A 20,565-nucleotide genomic window follows, 5' to 3' on the forward strand; every position below is an offset into this window, starting at 1 on the left:
CATGCCTCTGAGCCACTTGTCCCCGTGACTCACCTCGTCCCATCCCCCTGTTCCCTCCAGCCCCTCACGGCTGTGTTTCATTGTAGGGCCCTTCACCCGTGAGCCCCAATGCCCTGGACCGCACGGCCGCTTGGCTCTTGACCATGAACGCGCAGTTGTTAGAAGACGAGGGCCTGGGCCCAGACCCCCCCCACAGGGATAGGCTAAGGAGTAAGGAGGAGCTCAGCCAAGCAGAAAAGGTAAAGCCGGACCCTGGCAGTGTGGGGCAGGGCGGGGCTGCCTGCCCGACGACGTTCTCTCCCCTTGAGCCCTGAATGAAGGGTGCTGCTTCTTCCTGTGTATGGCTAGTCCTCTCTAAACCCTTGGTCCCCCATGAGGATGGCAGCCAGTGGAATCTGGAAGTAGAAGCAGCAAGAAGGGCTTAGTTCAGAGCTGAGGATTCCTGTATAGGCTGCACACGAGACTCACTGGAAATTGTACTGAATCCAGACTCCCAGGACTCGGTCCTCAGACCTCTGGGAGGCCCCTTCCCTGAGTGACCGGGCAGCTGAGTTTCTGAGAGTGCCGGACTTGAGGGCTGGGGGATGCCAAAGAGGCACATGGAGACCGTCGTGGGGCGCTTCGTGCATGAGCAGCGGAGTGGTGTGGGTCCCCAAGGCAGCCGGGAGGGCTGCCCCCCAGCCAGGCCCCCCGACTCTGGGTTTGTGCCTAGCCAGGGCCTGAGAGAGAAAGAGCCAGGGTGAAGGGGTGGGGCCAGACTGCTACTGCGAGGCTTGCTTCCCCCTAGGGAGAAAAAATGGTTCTAAAATATCCAGATTCCACCCCACCACGCACATCCAGCATTTGGCGGGGGCAGTGGGAGGGGCTTCTGTCCTCCCAAATTCTCCCTGCTGTTATGGCACCTGTCCTGGATCCATGGCTGGTTCTCATGTCCCCCTGCAGGCCCAGGTCAACACGGGGCCCCTTGCAAGGCCACCCCAGCATGGCAGCCACATCCCCCGCTTCCCTAGGTGCCCTCGCCTCTCAGCCCCAGGAAAGCCTGTAGCAGCCTCTCGGGCAATTCCACGGAGCTCAGGGTGGCAGCTCTCCCTCCTCCTGGCCTAAGGCGAGGTTCATGTCCATGCTGCATTCCGCCACCTTCCACCATCCCCTTAGTCCACTGCATCCACCTGCTTTCACCATAATTACGTGAAGGGGACAAGGGGATGTGGGGCACAGTGCTCCAAGAGCCAGCGTTTGGCTGGGCAGCAAGGAGAGCCAGCCTTCGCCCGGGCTCCCTGCGTGAGCCGGGCTGGGCTCTGCACGTCTCTGAGACTCCAGTTCCCACTTGTGAATTGCAAGGACCGCCCAGACCATTTGCAGGGGTCCGGCTGCAGCTGGGGTGTCCCCTTTCCTTGCTGCTCTGTGGCTGAACGAGCTCCTGTTTCTCTCACCCTCTCCACTACTAACCCTTACAGGCAAATCCAGGAGGCCTTGTTCCCTCGAGCTCCCTGGAGACCTGGGAGGGTCCTCCCTACCCCTCTCTGGCCAGCTCGGCAAGACTTGGGACGGGCCGAGGTCATTTCTCCCGGAGCCAGGCTCTCTGTGGATCCAGCTTTGCTGTAGGACCTTTGCTCTGAGTTGGGGCTGGTCTCTCGCCGCTCTCTGGATTTGCCGCCTCCTAACCTTTGGGCTGTCCTTTGCTGAAGTGAATTAGGCCTCCGTTGCCTGGGACTCAAGGAGAGGCTCTTCCTGTCTCCTCCAGCCCCCATACTGTCATGGCATCCTGGCCCCCAGCCCCTTGATTCTAGCCTCAGCCCCACCTGCCTTTAACCTCTCTGTCTCCCCCTTACTTCCCCACACCACTACCCTTGCTTTAGTTTCACATAGAGGCTGGGAGGCTAGGACCTTACCCCACTGGTCAGTCACTCTCCACGTGACCGGGTCACCTTGCCTTCTGGGCCTCGGTTTCCCCTCCTGTAGAGTCCCTATCTCTCAGGATGCTGTCAGGTCTTAATATATCTAAGAGTGTTTTTAACATGTGTTTATTGTATTAATGACGACAACAACAACCTCAGTGCCCTAGTCAAACCGTTACTTCCGAGATCTGGGTGTGAGTCTTCATTCCCTCACAGCTGTGAGGCCAGGCTGCAGGGGTGGGAGGTTGAAGCGGAGAAAGCCCCGGGTGGGGACAGGCCTTGCGTGTCACCGCCACCCCTCTGGCTGGGCTCCTTAGGAGTCTCCGAGCTGGGCTCCCTCCTACCCGTGCTCCCGCTTGGGCTCACGAGGTGTGCTCTTTGTCCTGGGTGCTGTGCCCCTGGCGCGCCGCCCCCCCTGGCAGGACCTGGCCGTGCTGCAGGACAAGTTGCGGATCTCCACCAAGAAGCTGGAGGAGTACGAGACCCTGTTCAAGTGCCAGGAGGAGACGACGCAGAAGCTGGTGCTGGAGTACCAGGCGCGGCTGGAGGAGGGTGAGGAGCGGCTGCGGCGGCAGCAGGAGGACAAGGACATCCAGATGAAGGGCATCATCAGCAGGTGAGAGCAGCCGGTTCTGGTCCCCCGCACACAGAGCAGGCAGGCCGTCCTCCTGATGAGGGGAAGGGCTGATCAGCCGCAGGATGAGCCAAGGGTGGAAGGAGGAGAGCGTCCCAGGCAGTGGGGACAGCATGGCACACGTGTGGCGTTAGGCAGCCTGGACTGCAGGAAGCCCTACCCGGCACAGGGTGCACTGATGGTGGAACGCGAAGTGGCAGGAGTGAGGTCAGACAAGGCCCTGTAAGGAGTCCTGTTTTCTTGGTAAGCCCTGTCAGGGGAGCTAGGATTGGGGGCGCCTTGAAACACAGTGAGGACCCAACTCTGGGCAGGAAAAGTAGGCATAAATGTCATTACATTCAGCAGGTGAAGGTGGTGGGGGGAGGAAGGCAAAATATCCCCCAAGTTTCTACCAAGAGCGTCTGGGTGTCTTGGTGCCAGTTGCTGAGATGAGGGTCTGGGGAGGGGAGCAGTTGGGGTGTCCCAGCCATTCCAGTTTAAGGTGCCTTTGGGTTACCTGGGAAAGATTTCCAGGGAACCGTTGGCTCTGATGCTGACTCTCACCTTTATTGATGGCTTAGATGGCATCCTGTGTTGATTTTCTCTCTCTCATTCTCTCTCTGTCTCCACCCATGGGTAGGGCGTCTGTAGGCAGGGAGCACAGTGAAGGTGTAGCGTCCCAGCCGTCCCACAGCGTCCCGATCGTGAAGTTCACGTCTTTATGACAGTAATACAAGGTAGCAGAGGAAATAGCGTGGACTTTCTAACTTGTTTTCACGGCATAAGAGCCTGTCATCTGGACAGATTTAGCAGGTGTGCCATACCCAGAAGTTTCCCCAGCTGGCCTCATGTTTTGTCCACTACAGAAACCCTTTCCAGATTCTTCCTACTTAGACTACCCGTTTCTCTGCTCCTAATTACTGTTCGTTTCACTTACCTATGGGTGTGTTCATTATAAAATGGTTAACGTAAGCAGAGATCCTGTAACCAGAGTGACTGTTAATCCACTGTTCACTTGACAGCCAGCTCTGTTCTTTGTGTGTGTGGTTCCGGGAATGGAAATGCTTCTCAAGCTAACCACCTCTTCCTCATTGTATCTCTTCTCTGAGGAGTGTGTGGTCTCTAAATTCAGTGGCTTACTTAGCGCATTTATTTCTACTATCACAGTGTATTTCCTCAGTAATGGAAATGTCAAATTAGATCAGTTTGGTTGCTAGCATTGTTTAACTCGAGATTCTTACCAGTTTTTGTGGCTACTTGTTTACCATTCTATCACTATTTGGGGAAAGGATATTGAATGTCTAATCATAATATGGATTTGTGTATTTCTCTTTTCTATTGTTTTCGATTTATGTACACTGAAACTCTGCAACCACATCTAAGATTGTTACGTGCTGGTGATGAACTGATCTCTATTATTATAACATCACCATCTTTATCCCTCATAACATTCTTTGTTCTGAAATCTACTTTGTTTGATGTTAATTACAGGTGTCTCAATTTATTTTGATTAATATTAGCCAGGTGTATCCTTTTTTATCCTTATACTTTTAACCTATTGGTGTCTTTCTATATAAATGAATTTCTTTTATAGACACCTTATTGGTTCTTGCATTTTATCTAATCTGACAGTTTCTGCCTTTTAATTGGAGTGTTTAGACCATTTACATTTAATGTAATTATCAATATAATTATGTATGAATCTCTTATCTTGCTGCCATTATCTATTTGTACCATCTGTTTTGTTCCCTTTTTTCCCCGGACTCTTTTGGATTGAGCATTTTTTATGATTGCATTTTATCGCTTATTGTCTTACTAGCTATGTCTCTGTTGTCACTTTAGGGCAGGAGTTGGAAACTTCCCATAAGAAGGCAGATAATAAATATTTTAGGCTTTGCAGGCCATATGGCCTCTGTAAGTATTCAACTCTGCTGTTGCAGCAGAACTATGTGTGTGGTGTGGCTATTTACAAAAACAGGCAGTGGGCCCAGTCGGGCCCTCACTCTCAAGCTATAATAGTAGCAATTCTGTCATTATTTTTGTTCCTTTGTACTTAAGCTATCTTTTTCTCTGGCTGTTTTTAAGATTTTTTTTTTTATCACTGATCACCGATAATTTGATTAAGATGGTCCTTGCCGTAGTTTCCTTCATGTTTCTTGAGTTTGAGCTTTTGGCTCTGTGAGTCTACCATCCTGCTTCCCCAGTCTCTTTCCTGGGAATCCCATCACACATACGTTAGGCTGCTTTATATTGTCCTACACTGCACTGATGCTCTGTTGTTTCCTTTTTTCCCTTTTCTTTCCTGCCGTGTGTTAGATCATTTCTGTTACTGTGTCCGCAAGGTTACTAATCATTTCTTCTTCAATGTCCAATCTGCTATTAATCCTATCAGTATTTTTTTCATTTCATTTCAGATACTGTATTTTTCACCTTCAGCCTTTCAGCTTGGTTTAAATTCTATTTCTCTTCCCATCATGCTCCTGCTTTCCTCTATTTTCTCAGCCACGTGGAATGTATTTACAATAGTTTCAGTGTCTACTAATTCTGTCATCCGTGACATTTCTGAGTCTGTTTTTATTGATTAATTTTCTTCCTGGTTATCCGTTACATTTTCCTACTTCTCTGTATGTTTGGTGATTTTTGGTTGGATGCCAGACATTGTGACTTTTGCTTAGGTGTGGAATGTTTTGTGTTCTTTTAAATGTTTTTGGGCTTTGTTCTGGGACACAATGAGGTTATTTGGAATTAGTCTGATTCTTTTGAGGCTTACGTTTAAGCTCTGTTGGGGTGGGTCTGGACAGCTTTTAATCTAGCCTAATCTGACTCCATATTGAGGCAGTTTCCTTCTGAGGATTCTGCTTTATGCCCCTGTGTTAGCACGTCTTTCTACCCTGCCAGGTAGGAATATTAACTCTTCCTGGGGCTGTTTTGTTCTCATGTTTCAGTGGTGCATGCAGACCAGTCCTCAGCCAGAGACTCAAGGGGAGCCCTCAGGATATATGTGGAGCTCTCTCTGTGTCTTCCTCTTCTTGGGTATGGACTCCCTGGGTCTCCTCTACTCCATGAGATTACTTCCCTTCTTTTTTTGTTTGGCCTGGACACTCCAGGCCGTGAGAGGGGCTCAGCTCGTGCATTCCCTTCTCTTAGGAGACACTGCCAGTTGTTCTGTGTCTGGACACCACTTTTTCATACATTTCATTCGGTTTTCTGGTTTGTTTATTGTGGTCACTGTTTGACGGCAGAAGGGTAAATCCAGTCCCTGTTACCCCACCAGCCAGAAGCACAAGTCTCTCCCCTAGAGTAATTTCCCTTCTGACTGACACCATCTAATGCCCGTCTTCTCCCTATTCCCCCCTTCCCCCTTCTTACAGGCTTTTCTCAATGTCTGATCTTTCTGTGACAAGGAATCCCCCCTTGGCATGGCCCCACACCCCTTCCTCCTGATCAGTGCTCCCCAACCGCTGATCCCACTGACTTCTCACAACAGCCCTGTGGGTACCTGCCCCAGCACCGTTGACCTCTCTGTGTACCTTCTGTGACAGGCGCTCAGTGCTCACCCAGGGGTTAGGGGACCGTTCTGCTGGCCTGGAGAAGTTGTGCAGGTAGAGAGGGGGATGAAGCCTTGGGAGTAGGTGAGCTTGTCTGGAGAGCAAGAGCGGGGGCTTGGGCAGACCCCAGTGGAGACATGCTGGGAGCAGGCAGGACAGGCATCTGCAGAGCAGTAGCCTTGGGGCTAGGAGGCAAACCCGGAGAGCGTGGGGTCCGGAAGCTAAAGGATGAGCATCGGAAGGTGGGTGTCATCCGCAGTGATTGACAGGTGTGTGAGGGACCGGCAAGGTGAAGCCAGAAAGGGTTTCAGGGAGGGAGCAGCTGGCAACAGACACACATATGCCTTAGTTCTGAGCCTCTGCAGACGGTATTCCTCCCGTCTTCCCTACGCTTACCCACATTCAGACTTGCTTGTCCCTCAGATGTCCGGTAAGTGCACCCACCCTCCAGCGCAGTTGCCTACTTCCTCTTCTCTGTTCTCATAGCCTCTAGGCTGTTGTCTGCCTGTCTGTGTCCCTGCTGCTTTGTGAACTTTTTGAGCGATGGAGATCTGTACTTTTCATCTCGCTACTTTGAGTGCCTGGTACATCTTGGCACGGCCTTGGTGAATGCCGAGTCGGCGGAGAAAGCCCTAGAGCCCTTCGGGGTTTCGTCTTCCCGCCTGTGCCATGGGTCTTACGGCATTACCCCACCTGCCCTGCTCTGGGAGGCGGTGAGGACCTAACCACCACCCCCAACCACCGTGGCTCCTGGAAGAACATCGGGAAATGGGCAGCTCCAAGGGTTTCCGGGGGATCTGGGAACAGAGTCTGGAGTAGGTAAAGCATAAGGAAGAAGTAGACCCAGCTCATGTCGGCTGTTGGAGGCCAGCTGGAGGGGCTCCCCTGCTGTGTCCCCACTGTGCAGGTGTGATGGCTTCTTCCCACAAGGCCCCACGCCCCCACACGCACCTCCTCACCTCCCTCAAGTGCCAGCTCGACTGTCCTTGTGTGTGGTCACAGGTTGATGTCTGTGGAGGAGGAGCTGAAGAAAGACCACGCGGAGATGCAAGCAGCTGTAGACTCCAAACAGAAGATCATCGATGCCCAGGTGGGTTCCGGCCCTGTGCTCAGCCATAGGCATTAAAGGACCTGGGTTGGGCAGCGGGTGACTTTGAGATCTCTACATCCTCATTAATGCCCCCCACTATAAAAGCTGAGGAGGAACAGGAGGCCAGGATCTCTGATCTGGAAAGTCAGATTTGAAGGTCTCCGTGGACCACACGCTCATGGGGACAGGCTGTGAAAGTGGTGGGGCAAGTCCTTCCCTACCGGGACGACTTGGTGGGCACTGCCTTTCACCAAGGGTACTGAGCAAGGACTGGAAGCGGTTGGGAGGGGAACGGGGATGGCTTCAGGTGACAGCAGGCTGGGCAAATGGAGCAGGGGGGCTCTTATCTGTGGCTCCCCAGCTGCATTGAGAGATGTGGCACATAAGAGACTGCGGCCACCATTCTCCTTCACTGCACTGTTTCCTCTCACTCACCCGGAAATAGGACCAGGCCTTGGTCAGACTGTAAACAGCACAGGCTGACCAGGAGCTGTGACCTCTGTGTCACACACTCGCACATGCATGTGAGCCAGGGCGCACACCCTTGGGGCTCAGGTGGCTGACAGGTGACACCACTAGGGCTGCTGTTTGGGTGAGCAGCAGTGGTGTGAGAGACGTTGTCAGAAGGCAGGCTCTGGGAGGTCTCTGTCGGTGACGTCGAGGCCTCCTCCTCTTCCTCCTCCTCTTCCTCCTCCTCCTCCTCCTCCACCCGGCCCCCTCCCCACCTCCTCCCGGCCTCCTCCCCGCCTCCTCTCAGCCTCCTCCCTGCCTCCTCCCAGCACCCCCCTCCCCCTCCCAGCCCCCCACCTCCTTCCCGCCTCCTCCCAGCCTCCTCCCCAGCACACCCACTGCCCCGCCTTTCCTGCCCTTCACACTTAGTGTACTCCTGGTGCCCGCACCCCGTCCCCTCCCAGCACCCCTGGTGGGCACACTTAGCCCCAGGGAGACCCCTGCCCCGGTACAGCACCCCCTTTGGCACAAGGACCCCTCCCGTGGCCCCAACCAATGCCCCGTTTGCCCCCAGGAGAAGCGTATCGCCTCACTGGACGCCGCCAACGCCCGCCTCATGAGCGCCCTGACGCAGCTGAAAGAGAGGTACAGCATGCAAGCCCGTAACGGCGTCTCCCCCACCAACCCCACCAAATTGCAGATTACCGAGAACGGCGAGTTCAGAAACAGCAGCCATTGTTAACCTGCCCGAGGAGGGAGGACCGTGGTGGCCCAGAGCAGGCCTCGGCCTGGGGCCTGGGGAGGAGTGCCCCCACAGTCGCAGCCTCCCGCGCAGGGGCAAGGGGGGGCCCAGGCCTCCTCCCCTTCCCTCCGCCTGCGGTCCAGGAGGTGCCGCACGGGGAGCCTGGACAGACTGACGCGGCGTGGGCCCGCTCCCCTCTCTTCTGGCCCAAGAAGCGAGTTTGGTGCAGGCCGGAGAGGCCCGCACGCTGGGGGTGGGGCGGCCTGGGGGGAGCAGGGGGCCTGCCAAAGTATGTCTCCGTCGGTTACTGAGTTTGGTGTGTGTCACCTTTCTTCCTTGACCTGGCCAAGTGCATGTACCCCTTCCCCCTCCCCAGGGAGAGAGCGCCCGCAGGGCAGAGGGTTAGAGAGCTAGGGGCCCAGGCCCCTGCCCTGAGGGACTTGTCCCTTAGTTCCAGGGGCGGACGGACAGGCTGGTTGGCAGGCAGGGAGAGGGTGGGGAGGACGGAGCTGCCAGAGTACCTGTCCTGCAGGGCTCCCCCGAGCCCCTGCCACTGCATGCGGCCTGTCCAGGGACCTGCCTGGCTGTGAGGAACCGAGGATTCACCCCTGTACCTGTCCCCAGACTCCCTGCCTCTTCCCCCCCCCCACCCCCACCTTCCTTCCTTATTTTGCCAAACAGACCCAGTGAGGATCCTGGCCCGCTCTTCTGGGCCCTCGTGTCTGCGGGGAGGATCTGGAGCCTCTCTCACTTGCCCAGGCCGAGGGCTCCCTAAAGCCAAAGATCTGGGCAGAGTTGGCCCAGATGGCACTGTGCCCGATCCCTGCCCTTCTCCCAGGGCCAGTGCACCAGGGCACCGTGGCCCTGCAGGGAGTGGCCAGCTGGTGGTGCTTACCCTGAGAGGAAGGCTGATCTTTCCTGATTGATGATTAAAAGAAATTCTAATGCCAGCAGGCCCTGAGAAGGTGGATAACTGTGATTTTTTTTCCTTTCACAGTATGCATTAGAAACAAAAGCCCGCTTGCTCGCTTGCTGGAACACAGGGGCCTTTTAAATTGAGCGTGCGCACTGCATGGGAAATAGCGGCCCTGGAGGATGTTAGACTTGCTCCCTCTCCAAGACAGCAGCGGCCTGCACCAGGCCCCGTGTGTGCGGCCGGCCTCCTCCTCACCCTTCCCGGGCCCCCGGCCAAGGACCCAGGCGCTGCAGACAGGAGAGGGGCACATCCCACAGCTGGGGCCGGTTTTCCTCAGCTCTAGGCCGTTCTGTGGCTTCTCAGCCCTCCCTGATCCCCACCCCTTGCGGGACATAGGTAGTCAGGAGCTTGGGTCTGTCTCAGTCCCTCCCTGGTCCCACCCCCAGCCCTGGGGGGTCTCCAGCAAGAGCTGGGCATTTGCCCCCCTCCCCGGCAGAGCCCGGGCTAGGCGAGCTGCCCGAGCCGCCCCCTCTGCCTTGGCCTCAGGAAGCTGAGACCCTGGGGAAGAGCCCTGAGCCCTTCCTGCCGCAGCCAGGGCCAGGGTCACCACAGAGCCCACCAGGTCGAGTGCGGGAAGGGTGGCCCAGACCACGCTGCGCCCCATCCTGGCCTCTGGGCAGGGGCTTTTAGATGAAACCTGCAGTTCAGTTAGGCCAGAGACTTGCCGCTGAGGAGAGGGCAGGCCCCTAAGGGTCACAGACCTCAGGAAGGAAGGCCGTGGGGGCTGTGGCCCTGCCCCCACCTGTGGCCACACAGGCAGGGCCTTGCCCCAGTGATGTCCTCTGGTTCGGTCTCATCCCCCCGCTGCCTGGTGAGCCCTCCCCTCCTCCCCACCCCTCCCCCACCGATGCCTCGATGCCTCGTAGAGCAACCTCGGACTGAGCGCCTCTTAGCAATACGGGGGGAGGTTCCCAGGGCCTGGACGGCAGGGCGTAGGAGGCCAGCATGCGTGTGGTGCTGGTGGCCCTTGGCGTGGGTGTGAGCTCTCAGGCCGAGAGCCTTATTTACTTAGTGCAAAAACTGTAAAAGTGTACAGACTCTTCACAGATTTTTATCTGAATTGCAAGTCTGACAATTTTTGTAAATGTTCTCGGTGTTCGACTGTAATGTAACTATTTCACCTAATGGTTGTACATAGTCCTTTAGTCCTGGTGCTGCCGAGGGCTGCCCGGGACCGCTGCTCTCCGATGGTTTGTATTTTATTTTTTAATCTAGAACAGTATTGGGCAGGAGGAGGGGGTTTAGGGTTCGGTGTCGGGGTTTCTCCCCACCTGTGGCATGTACCCGTCGGCTTTGCAGCGTGCTGTCTGGGTGGGGTGCTGGGGACACGCGCCCTGTCCGGGCTACACAGAACCTGCGTCCCGGGGTGGGGCCAGGGTGCCAGAGGGCCAGAGGGAGGGGGAGTGAGGGAAGGCAGGCCCTGCTCCGGGAAGGTGAGGCCCTGGGCCCAGAGCCTGCTGGAGACGACTGTCCTCCCTGGCCGGCACAGAGAGGCCTGACTTTTTGCTTAACTTTTATGTTTAGGGTGAAGGAAACTGCCAAACTTCCTATAAGTGAAGACTTTTTTCCGACTGCCCAGAAAGGGGGGGGTGGGGAACCAAGGCCAGAGCTCCACACGCCCCCCCACCTCCCCCCTATAGAGCGTCTGCCCCCAAGGCGGGGGATATGGGGTACGCCTCTCCCTGCCACCCCGCCCATCAGCGGAAGGCAGGCTGTCCAGGGAAACAGCCCCTCTTTTCTACACCTTTGGCCCCAAATCCACCCCCGGCCCCACACCGCCCCCCGCTCCCCCTTTTGTAAGTATGTGAAAAAGAAAACCACGCAAACGTTGGAGTCTTGGCTGGAGCCCCTCCCAGCTGCGACTTTGAACTGTGTAATAATGTACAGAGAAAGTTGTTGGTGTTCTAAGACTGTGTGGCTGTGCAATTTCTGTACATTTGCAATTAGAAATATTAAAGATTTATTTAGCTATTTTAAACCTGACTCGCCTCCATTCAGCTGCGTCTCAGGAGATTTCCTAGGCGGTGACTCTTGAGTTGTGGGTTTGTGTTGTCCTTTAGCAAGGGACTGGCCCTGGGGTTCCCTCCGGTGGTACCTGCAGACAGGGGAGCCCTCCCGGAACCGGTAGTAGTGTTGGTCTTGGCTTACTGAGTGACCTGAGACTGTTTCCCGTTGGGCAGTGGAGCGTTGCCTTCCCAGGGCCCTTCCCGGGCTCTGACAAGCTCGGAAGGGAGCTCTTTGCTAGTCCCACACGCCCAGGGGGATGGCGTGGCCCCCGTCTCCTGCCACTCGCAGGAGATACCGTCTCCTGCCAGGCTCTGCTTCAGATGCCTTCCCACCCACTAAAATCTGACTCCAGGGGAGAGGGGAGAGTTTGGCCCATGTCCCCAGCAGGTCATGGCTGAGCTGGGCTAAACCAAGCTTCTAAGGCCTGGAAGGCCCCAATTCATGAGGCTGTCACAAGCCAGACCCACTTGCAAGGCCAAACCCAGGGCCTCTGAAACAAGCCATCCCCCAAACCCCTTCGTCTGTACCCATGCACGGGGACCTTGCAGCCCTGGGTCCTACTCAGCAGGTCCCAGGCACCACCCAGCCCAGTAACCCCTAGGGGTCAACACCTCTCCTGTTGACACATGGCTAAGAGGGGGCCCACGCGGGCCTCAGCCCAACCCCTCGGAAACGACACAGGCACAGGAGCCTGGATACTCTAGGGGGCGGGGGTGTATCCAGTCAGATCACCCGATGGAGACCTTGGTCTGTCACCTACACAGGTGTCTCGAGCTCATGCCAGGGACTTGGGCCCTGGCTGTCCAGCACTCCCAGAGAGAAAGCCCACGGGCGCTCCTGTGCTCATCCTTGAAGGTAATGGGAGGGCTGGTTTGAGAGCGGGATGGCAGGGGTAACAGAACCACAATGTCACTGTCTGCACACTCCAGCCTGCCCTTGTTCCTGTTAGCCCCGGGTGACTCCAAAGCCATGTGGTTCTGGGGGCGGCGGCCTCCTGCTCCCCGAACCCATGCTCACTCCTTGCCTCAGCCACTAGGAAACGTTACCGCCCCTCCCCCACCTGCCCACACTGCCACCTGCCTGCCCAGCGCTCCCCTGGCCGTGCCCCTCCCTCCACCACGGCCCCCTGGCCTCTGACTCTCAACCTCTGGTCTCTGGTGAGGACCCCTCCCTCTGTCCCACCCTCCCCATCGTCTACATTAACACCCACACCCCCACTCCCTGCATTAGACGGACCCCTTCCCTCCCAGGGGCCTTCTCTGTGTCTTTACCGCCTTCCCCACCAAGCTCAACCCCTGTGGTCTCCCTTTTTAGCCCCCTTTTTGGCAATATTCTTCGATCACATCAGCCCTGGGATTACCCACAGCCCATGTGTTCTGGGCGGCCGAACAGAAGAAAACACCCCAGTTGGCACCGACCCCTGTGGGTTCTGTGTCCCTCTCCTGTTTTCCACTACAAGTAACCAGACCTTCACCTCTGCCGTCTCCCGAGCCTGACTGCTGCCTGCTCACAGGGCCATCCTGCTGCCCCCCCCCCCCCCCCCCGGGAGAAGACTCCCCCATTGACCCTCTGACCTTTCCCTGGTTCACTGCCAGCCTTCACCCCCTGCAGCTGCAGGAAAGGAGGTGACCCTGTTCCCGAGGCAGCCCCTGGCCAGGGCCCTCCCCCCACCCTTGCTGCCTTATCACTCCTGAAACTTCAGCTGCAATGCTCTTTCCTGGCGTCTGAAGTGCTGGGTCTCTTTCTACTCACCCGCCCCCAGCTGGGTTTTCTTCCCTCCCCTTCGGCCAGCCGAGGCTTGCTGCCCAGGAGACCTCCGTCTCCACCCCCTCACCTCCGTTCTTCAGCCCACTCTGGGCCCGGCTTCCCCTCCCGCACCTCTGCCCCCTCGTTGCCAAGCCCGTGAGTCCCTTCCGAGCTTCCGCGCCGCTGTCCTCCGTCCTCAAGGTCAAGGACCCCCGTCCTTCTGCTGGGGCGGCAACCATGGGAACAACACCGGGTTCAAGGAAGTAGCGATGAAGGAGGCCGACATCGTGTTGACAGAGGGCATCTTTAACAAAGGAACGAAAGCCGTGAGCCTCCGTGTGTGGACTAAGTGGAGTCAAATAGCAAAACCTGAAGATGCAAAGGAAGAAAATCGACACAAATACAATTACCTTGGAGACTAACACACCACCGGTATTAGTTTATTACAGATCAAGGAGACGATGAGAACCCCGAGGCTTTTAATCATTTATAAGGTTTAATAAAGCAGGGATACCTCGCACTTGCCCTAGAGAGAACGTACCTTCTTTCTGAGTATATGTGGAACATCACCCAAAGGTGACTAGAAACCCTCAGAAAGTCGCCCAAAGACACAGTTGGGGCCACATTCTGTGCCTCGAAGCAATAAAATTAGAAACCGTTAATAAATGTTTAATCAGGGGAAAAAAAAAAAAAAAACCCCTTACCATCAGGATGTTTAAAAAAAAATAAATATTGAATTAACAGAATTAGATTTTTGGGAGAAACTTGACTTCTCATTAAACAAAGCATATTGACCACACGCATTTATCTCTTTCACTCCCTGAACACCGCCACCCTGACAGGTAGGGACTGAGGAGATTATCAGAAGTGAATATGAGAGGAGATATCCAGAAACAGAATTTGAAGAGCTTTCGCAGGTGGAAAGGGAGGACGGAGTGTTGACTAGATCAACAGAGCAGGGGGAGAGACAACCGAGGCGTGCCGAACAGCCCAGCCCGAGAGGCTCGGAAGTGGGGGGTCCCAGTGTGGTGGGGGCAGGGCCAGGGCACCAGGTTGGACACAGGGGAACCAGACCCCAGCCTCCTCCCCTGTTCTGCACAGGTAGGAGACTTCTCTTTACCTTCTCATCTCCTTGGAAGGGACTGGACATTTGTTCTCTGGAGCAGAGCAGCAACCTGTGCTCCAGACCCAGGGACACCAGACAGAGCAGAGGGCTCTGTGAGGAACAGGTCTGCAGGCAGTGGGAGGCCGTAAAGTGAGTTTCTGCCTTCAGGAGTGCTTGTTCCGCAGGTGCCTGCACTGCTCCCAGAATGCCCAGAGCCCATCCCCCAGGCAGCTGACTGGAACATTCTTTGGAAAACACTTCGGAGAAAAGACCTCCAGATGCTTCCCCAATGCAAAGACTACCCCTGTCCCAGCATCCCATAATGACAGCTAGCAGTCAATGTGTCCTGTGCGCACACATGTGTGGGTAGAGCATGGACAGCTGGTCCTCCCCTCCGACAGCTGAGGAAAGCTTCCAGGGAATAAAAGGAACTAGATAAGAATTTCCCTGGGTCTCTGCTTCATTATGACAATAAAGCCCCCTATTTGCAAATATAACAGCTCAAGAAAAAATGAGGGAAAGAAGGAAGTAGGGAAGTTGGAAGGAAGGAAGGAAGCAAGGAAGGAGGAAGGAGAAGAAAAGAAAGAAAGCTTCCAATATGAAAGAGAGACTAAACCAACCAGCCTAAGAAAGGAAACCAGAAATAGAGACAATGCAGGAAAGAAAAGATCATTAAAAAAAAAGAAGAAGAGGAAGAACCTCAAACTATATCATCATGGAGCTAAAACAAGAACAGGATGTCATGAAAAAGGAAACAAGATCAAGAAAGAACTCTATTAGATTCTTTACAAAAACAAAATGTCTAGTAGAAGCAATGGAATACAAGATTGAGGTATTCCTCCAGAAAGTACAATGAAATATACAAGTAGAAAATGAGACAGAGAGAGGGGAAAAAAAAATCCAGAGGCTCAATCCAGGCTGTCCCAAGATCCAACTATTGGGAATTCCTAAAGCAGGGAAAAGAGTAAAGCGAAGGGAGAAAAGGATCAAAAGAATAATAAGGTAAATTTTCCAGGGCAAAGGGAGGGTGCTTGTGTCCAGGTTGAAGGAACACAGCACAGTAGATGGGAGAAGTCCCCTTGCAGGTGTCGTGATGTTCCCAAACATGGCTGGAGCTGTGCTGATCACTGGCCTTTGCCAGGAGCCATGAGGAAGGAAGGGGTGGCCGAGTCCATCCACCTAAATGAGGAGCAGCTGGGGAATGGTGGCCCCAGAGAGCGGAGGGCGACGGTGTTCCTGAGATGTCCTGGTGGGGAGTGTGGGTGAGAGGTGTCAGCAAGAAATGGTGACGTTTGGGGCACCTGGGTGACTCAGTCGGTTGAGCATCCGACTTCAGCTCAGGTCATGATCTCTCGGTTTATGAGTTCGAGCCCTGCGTCAGGCTCTATGCTGACAGCTCAGAGCCTGGAGTCTGCTTCGGATTCTGTGTCTCGCTCTCTCTCTGCCCCTCCCCTGCTCGTGCTCTGTCACTCTCTCTCTCCCTCTCTCAAAAATAAGTAAACATTTTTAAAAAATTAATAAAATAAATGCTTAAAAAAAAAGGTGACATTACAGGGAGACCGGTTAGCACCATCTGGCCATGGTCAAGACTCGCAAATGCCCTGCGTGGCTATAAATTCACAGCCGATGGGGTTGTGTCTTCACCGGCCCCAAATCTACAGGTTAGCGTGAAACTTCCCATGCTGCATGCATGCCTAAATAGTAAGTGGCAAGTCAAATAAAAATGTACGCTCCCTAGAGATGGAACAGTCGTGGGGCAGCCCTCTCCAACCACAATCCAGTGGGGACCCTGGAGTGACAGGTCGGCCTCCTTTTGCCTTAATTCCAAGGTTGGATGGTTTTTCTGAATATTCCCTGACAATGCAAAGCACAAAGGCTCGGTGACCTGGCAGGCGATGTGAGTGACGGAAGGAAGCAGGCCCACCTCCGATGACACTCAGAGACAGCAGGGACAGGTGGGGTGAATTCACTGGGGTGAAATGAAGAGCACACCCACTTTCTACAGGTGCAGGGACCACAGCCATGGATTTCCACATCAGCCACTCTCCTCTCACGGACCCCCCGCGTGTCGATGCCCAGCTCCCCCTCTCCGAGCCCCCCATTCACGGGGCCGCGTGCCCGCTTAACGTCACCAGTTGGCAACAGGTGTGGTACGTCCGAAACGGAACTCTTGACTTTTCTGACCCCAGAACGGCTCTGCCATCTGCCCAGTGGCTCGAGCCAGGAGCCAAATGTGACTTCTTGATTCATGTGCGTGAAAAAGGATGGATAGGTCCAGAACAATGGTCATGATACTTTGTGTGTGGACAGCAGGAAGTGGCTCCAGACGCCCCTTATCCTTTAAAGAAAACCAAATTACACCGTGCGTAGTAAGTGACATAGACTCGCTATGTAGAAATAAAACCACTACTCATGATGACTTCTGTAACGAGGGGGCTCAGCCAGAGGGAAAGGAGAAGCTGCACTTTCTGCTTTATATTCTTTTTTTTTTTTTTAAGTTCATGCATTTATTTGGAGAGTGAGGGGAGGGGCAGAGAGAGTGAATCCGTGCTGTCAGTGTGGAGCCCGGCACGGGGCTCGAACCCACGAAGAGTGAGACCATGACCTGAGCCAAAGTTGGATGCTTAAAGGACGGAGCCACCCAGACGCCCCCCTACGTCATATTCTTATCATTGTTTAGGTATTTTGCAACCAGTGTTTATTTCTTATTTTGAAATGGAGCCGTTTAAAAATAAGTAGCACGTACCCACATAACGACACGGTACAGCCATTACATCTGTAGAATGACAAATGATAATGAGAGTGGTTGATAATCTATCAGGTGGAAAAACTGATAATAGGACCATATGGGAGGATTCGAGGTTAGTTTGTTTGCTTATTTATTTATTTAGAGAGCACAAGCATGGGAGGAGCAGGGAGAGAGAAAGCAAGAGAGAGAGAAAGAAAGCGAGAGAGGGAGAGAGAGAGAGAGAGAGAGAGAGAGAGAGAGAATCCCAAGCAGGCTCCATGCTCCATGCTGAGCCAGACGTGAGGCACCATCTCGCGACTGTGAGATCGTGACCTGAGCTGAAATCAAAGAGTCAGACGCTTACCCGACTGAGCCACCCGGGCGCCCCTTGAGTTTAGGATTTACAATCTATTTGCAAAAGCGAGTCTGGCTCAGGGGGCTGTAGAGTGTAGGTGAGAGCTTGAGCCTGGGCGTGAGGGAGCCTGGGTTTCAAGGCCTCACGTCTGTGGATGAGCCAGGGGGCTTTAGTGGAGTGGGGAAAACCCTCCCAGCTTCCACGGCTCCGACTACAAGGCGGGGCTGACGGTGTCTCTGTAAGGCTCCGGGAAGGCTCTCTGGAAATATTGCTTGTCACCCTGGCCTTCCACGGGTACTGACACATAACTAAACAAACGTTACCTCCTGTGGAAGCAATAAGAATCATTCTATGAAAATCTTAATAATGACTATCATTGGGGACAAACACCAAGGTGTTCACAAAACATTGACCAAGGGACAGTAAGATAACGAAGGCCTTGTGTTTCTCCCTCTCTCTCCGTGCTTGTCGGTATTTTCTGTTCTTTTCTGAACGTAGTTTTGCTTTTGTAATAAAAACACACGAAAAAAAAAAAGAAAGAAAGGCTATCTCAAGCCAATAGCCAACATCACTCTTAAGAGTGAAACATAAGGACCTTCCCGATGGGGCACCTGTCGGTTAAGCATCCAACTTCGGCTCAGGTCGTGATCTCACGGTCGGCGGGTTCGAGCCCCGCGTCGGACTCTGTGCTGACAAGTCAGAGCCTGGAGCCTGCTTCGGATTCTGTGGCTCCCTCTCTCTCTGCCCCTCCCCGCTCGTGCTCTGTCTCTCAAAAATAAACGCTAAAAAAAGAGAGAGAGAGAGAGAGAGAGCTTCCCGGTGAGGTAAGAAACAAGGCTTGGAAGTAGGACCCCCAGATGTCAATGGCAAAATGCAAGAAGTTAGCTGTAACCCCTGGGAAAGAGAAAGCCAAAGACAGGGCCGTCTTAGAATTTCACCGGGAATCACAGAAGATGGTCACGATTTCGGTAAAGTGTCCACATACACAATGAATCTACAAAATTGAACCTGCCTCTCCAGATACCGGTTGGTGCCTGTTAACGCGGGGTGAGGGCGGGGGTTGCGGGCTGTGGCTTCCCAGAGAGACACGCACAGGGAACCTCACACCAGGACAGCCCAGTGAGGTTGTCCACGCAGTCTGGATGGTGACCAGAGCCCTGGCGAGTGGAAGAGACTGTCCCCAGGGCTCACGCCACAGCCCCAGAACCCTGGTCTTATCATCTGGTGACCAATACAGATGCTGTGCTGTTTATCGAGTTTGTATTAAAACATTCATGTATCCAACATAAATGTTTAAAATTTACTGCTATTTTGGTGACTCTCTTTCGGCGTTTCTTTGTGTTTGTATACCCTTGAAATGTCCAGAAAACAAATGAATCTGAGCTGTCTTGCTCTCTGAGAGGCCCCGCCAGTCAGAAACATAAAGAATCCCTTTCCCCGAGGACGATGGTCCGACTTTGGCTACGCCCTCCCCGCCCGCCAGTGACTCTGGAACAGCGACAGGGGCAGAGGGGGCCGAGAACCCCCTCACCTGAGGCACAGGATCCCTGGGGAAGGCTGGGTGGGGTCCCTGGGAGCCCACACTTGGTGGTGTCCGTACTTTGCTGGCGCACGAAGCTGGGCTTCTGCCCATCAGGGTCAGCACTGCCGTAGGAAGTGAGGGCTCCCCACTCAGTTCTGACTTAGCTCCCTGGAGAATCTCTGCTTTTCTTTTAAAATGTTTCTGGATTTTACCTTTAGTTATGAGAGTAACAAATGCTTGTGTTAAAAGATACGGGTTTTTTTTTTTTTTTAATGACAAAACTATGACGCTCATCCAAATAATATAAAATGAATGCATGTTGGGCATTTTTTAGCTCATTAAATAATGAGGGGACCTGCCAGTGGTCACAACCCATTCAAAGGAGAATTCAAAGAGCCACATTTATATGGGAATCGCCAATGCTGAAAAAATTGTATGAATAGCTGCAAAGGGAGTCTACCCACAGGGCAATGATCAAGTGCATCCCCCTGGACACGACTTACTTGTATGTCTATGGGTAAGAATCACGTGCCTTTTAATCAGGGTTTTGTAAAGTAGCTCAAAGACAACAAAAAGCAGTTTGTGGGGCCCCGGTAATCCTCATTCCCTATTTTGAAGTCTTTCACAAATTTTGTGAAAAACAACAAACAGAAACATACAAAGTTCAAAGGGATTCCCTCATTCACAAACCCCTTCTCCATGGAAATCTTTTGTCACCTGCTGATCAAGGTCTCTGACCGACTTTCCTCCTGTGCATACAAACTAATACTTTTAAGACAAAAATGCAGTCACACTCCACACCAATGGACAGTTTGTTTTTTTCACTTGGCAGTTCATCATGGACCCCATTTCATGATGTAATTCTTTTTCTAAGCTGTCTCTCCCTCCCTTCCCTCCTTCCTCCCTCCCTTCCTTCTTCCTTCCCTCTTCTTCCTCTTCTTTCTCCTCCTCCCTCTCCTCCTCCCCTTCCTCCTCCCCTTCCTCCTCTTCCTCGTCCTCCTCCTCCTTTTTATTTTTGCTTTCTAATAATTCTACTTGCCCATAGCCTAACATTTCAAGTCCTGGGATCTGAAGTTTTAAAAACAACAACAACAACAACAACCAGCCTTCTGATTTGGAAAGAATTCAAACTTACAGCGAATTCGCTAAAATCAACAGCGCAAAGAACAACACCGAGATTCTCCTGTGAACACTGTTACCCCATTTGCCTTATCATTTGGTCTCTGTCTCCTCCCCACACCCGTACAATTTTTTTTTTTTTCTGAACTCTTTGAAGATAAGTGACATACGTCATGGTCCTTTACCCCTGAGTACTTCAGCGCCCATTTACTAAGATGAGAGATACTCTCTTGCATAATCACAGGATAGCTATCAACCTCAGTCAGTTTCACATGGGTCCGTGTTGTAATCTAACGTCACATCCCGATCTTCTCGGCTGAACCAATAATGATTGTTTAGAGTATTTTCCCCTCCAGCACAGGATCCAGTTTAGGGGCAGAGACTGCATTTAGGTGTCAGGTCGCTTTAGCCTCTACTAATCTAGACTTCTTCTATGGCTTTTTTCTCTGTCTTTTGGCGTTGAATTTTGGAAAACTACCGCCAACTATTGCCCCCCCCCCCCTTTCTTCAATAGAAATATAATGTTGCAATTTGCCTGCTGCTTCCTTGTGACTAGGTTGTGGTGATTCATTCTTGGCCCAAACACTGCAGGGGGCATGCTTGTATCCTTTGCAGAGTGACAGGCACATGATCCTCATCTGTCCCTTGTCTGTCCCTCGCTGGTGA

General features: G+C 53.4%; 1 protein-coding gene and 1 long non-coding RNA gene across 14 annotated transcripts in view; one reads left to right on the top strand and one right to left on the bottom strand.

Moving 5' to 3' along the window:
* The window catches only part of DAB2IP (DAB2 interacting protein), a 186,499-nt gene extending 175,204 nt beyond the window's left edge, over positions 1 to 11,295 (top strand). For 11 of the 13 annotated variants that reach the window (XM_086683900.1, XM_086683898.1, XM_086683903.1 and 8 more), the window contains 4 exons: positions 87 to 239; positions 2,321 to 2,514; positions 7,062 to 7,149; positions 8,174 to 11,295. In XM_086683900.1, coding sequence (XP_086540026.1) covers positions 87 to 239; positions 2,321 to 2,514; positions 7,062 to 7,149; positions 8,174 to 8,341 — 603 coding nt within the window. In that variant the 3' untranslated portion in view covers positions 8,342 to 11,295. The remainder of the gene's footprint in view (positions 1 to 86; positions 240 to 2,320; positions 2,515 to 7,061; positions 7,150 to 8,173) is intronic. The other 2 variants (XM_086683901.1, XM_086683902.1) reach the window with 2 other exon arrangements.
* Positions 2,510 to 4,144, bottom strand: LOC147575036 (uncharacterized). The gene is made up of 3 exons (XR_015243028.1): positions 3,449 to 4,144; positions 3,076 to 3,156; positions 2,510 to 2,707 (listed from the first exon to the last, which is right to left on the bottom strand). It is a non-coding gene; the product is annotated as an uncharacterized LOC147575036 (long non-coding RNA).
* Positions 11,296 to 20,565: the final 9,270 nt, after the last annotated feature.

This window comes from Puma concolor, chromosome D4 (assembly GCF_028749965.1).
Source record: "Puma concolor isolate L17-30 chromosome D4, mPumCon1.1.hap2, whole genome shotgun sequence".
NCBI classification, from domain to species: domain Eukaryota; kingdom Metazoa; phylum Chordata; class Mammalia; order Carnivora; family Felidae; genus Puma; species Puma concolor.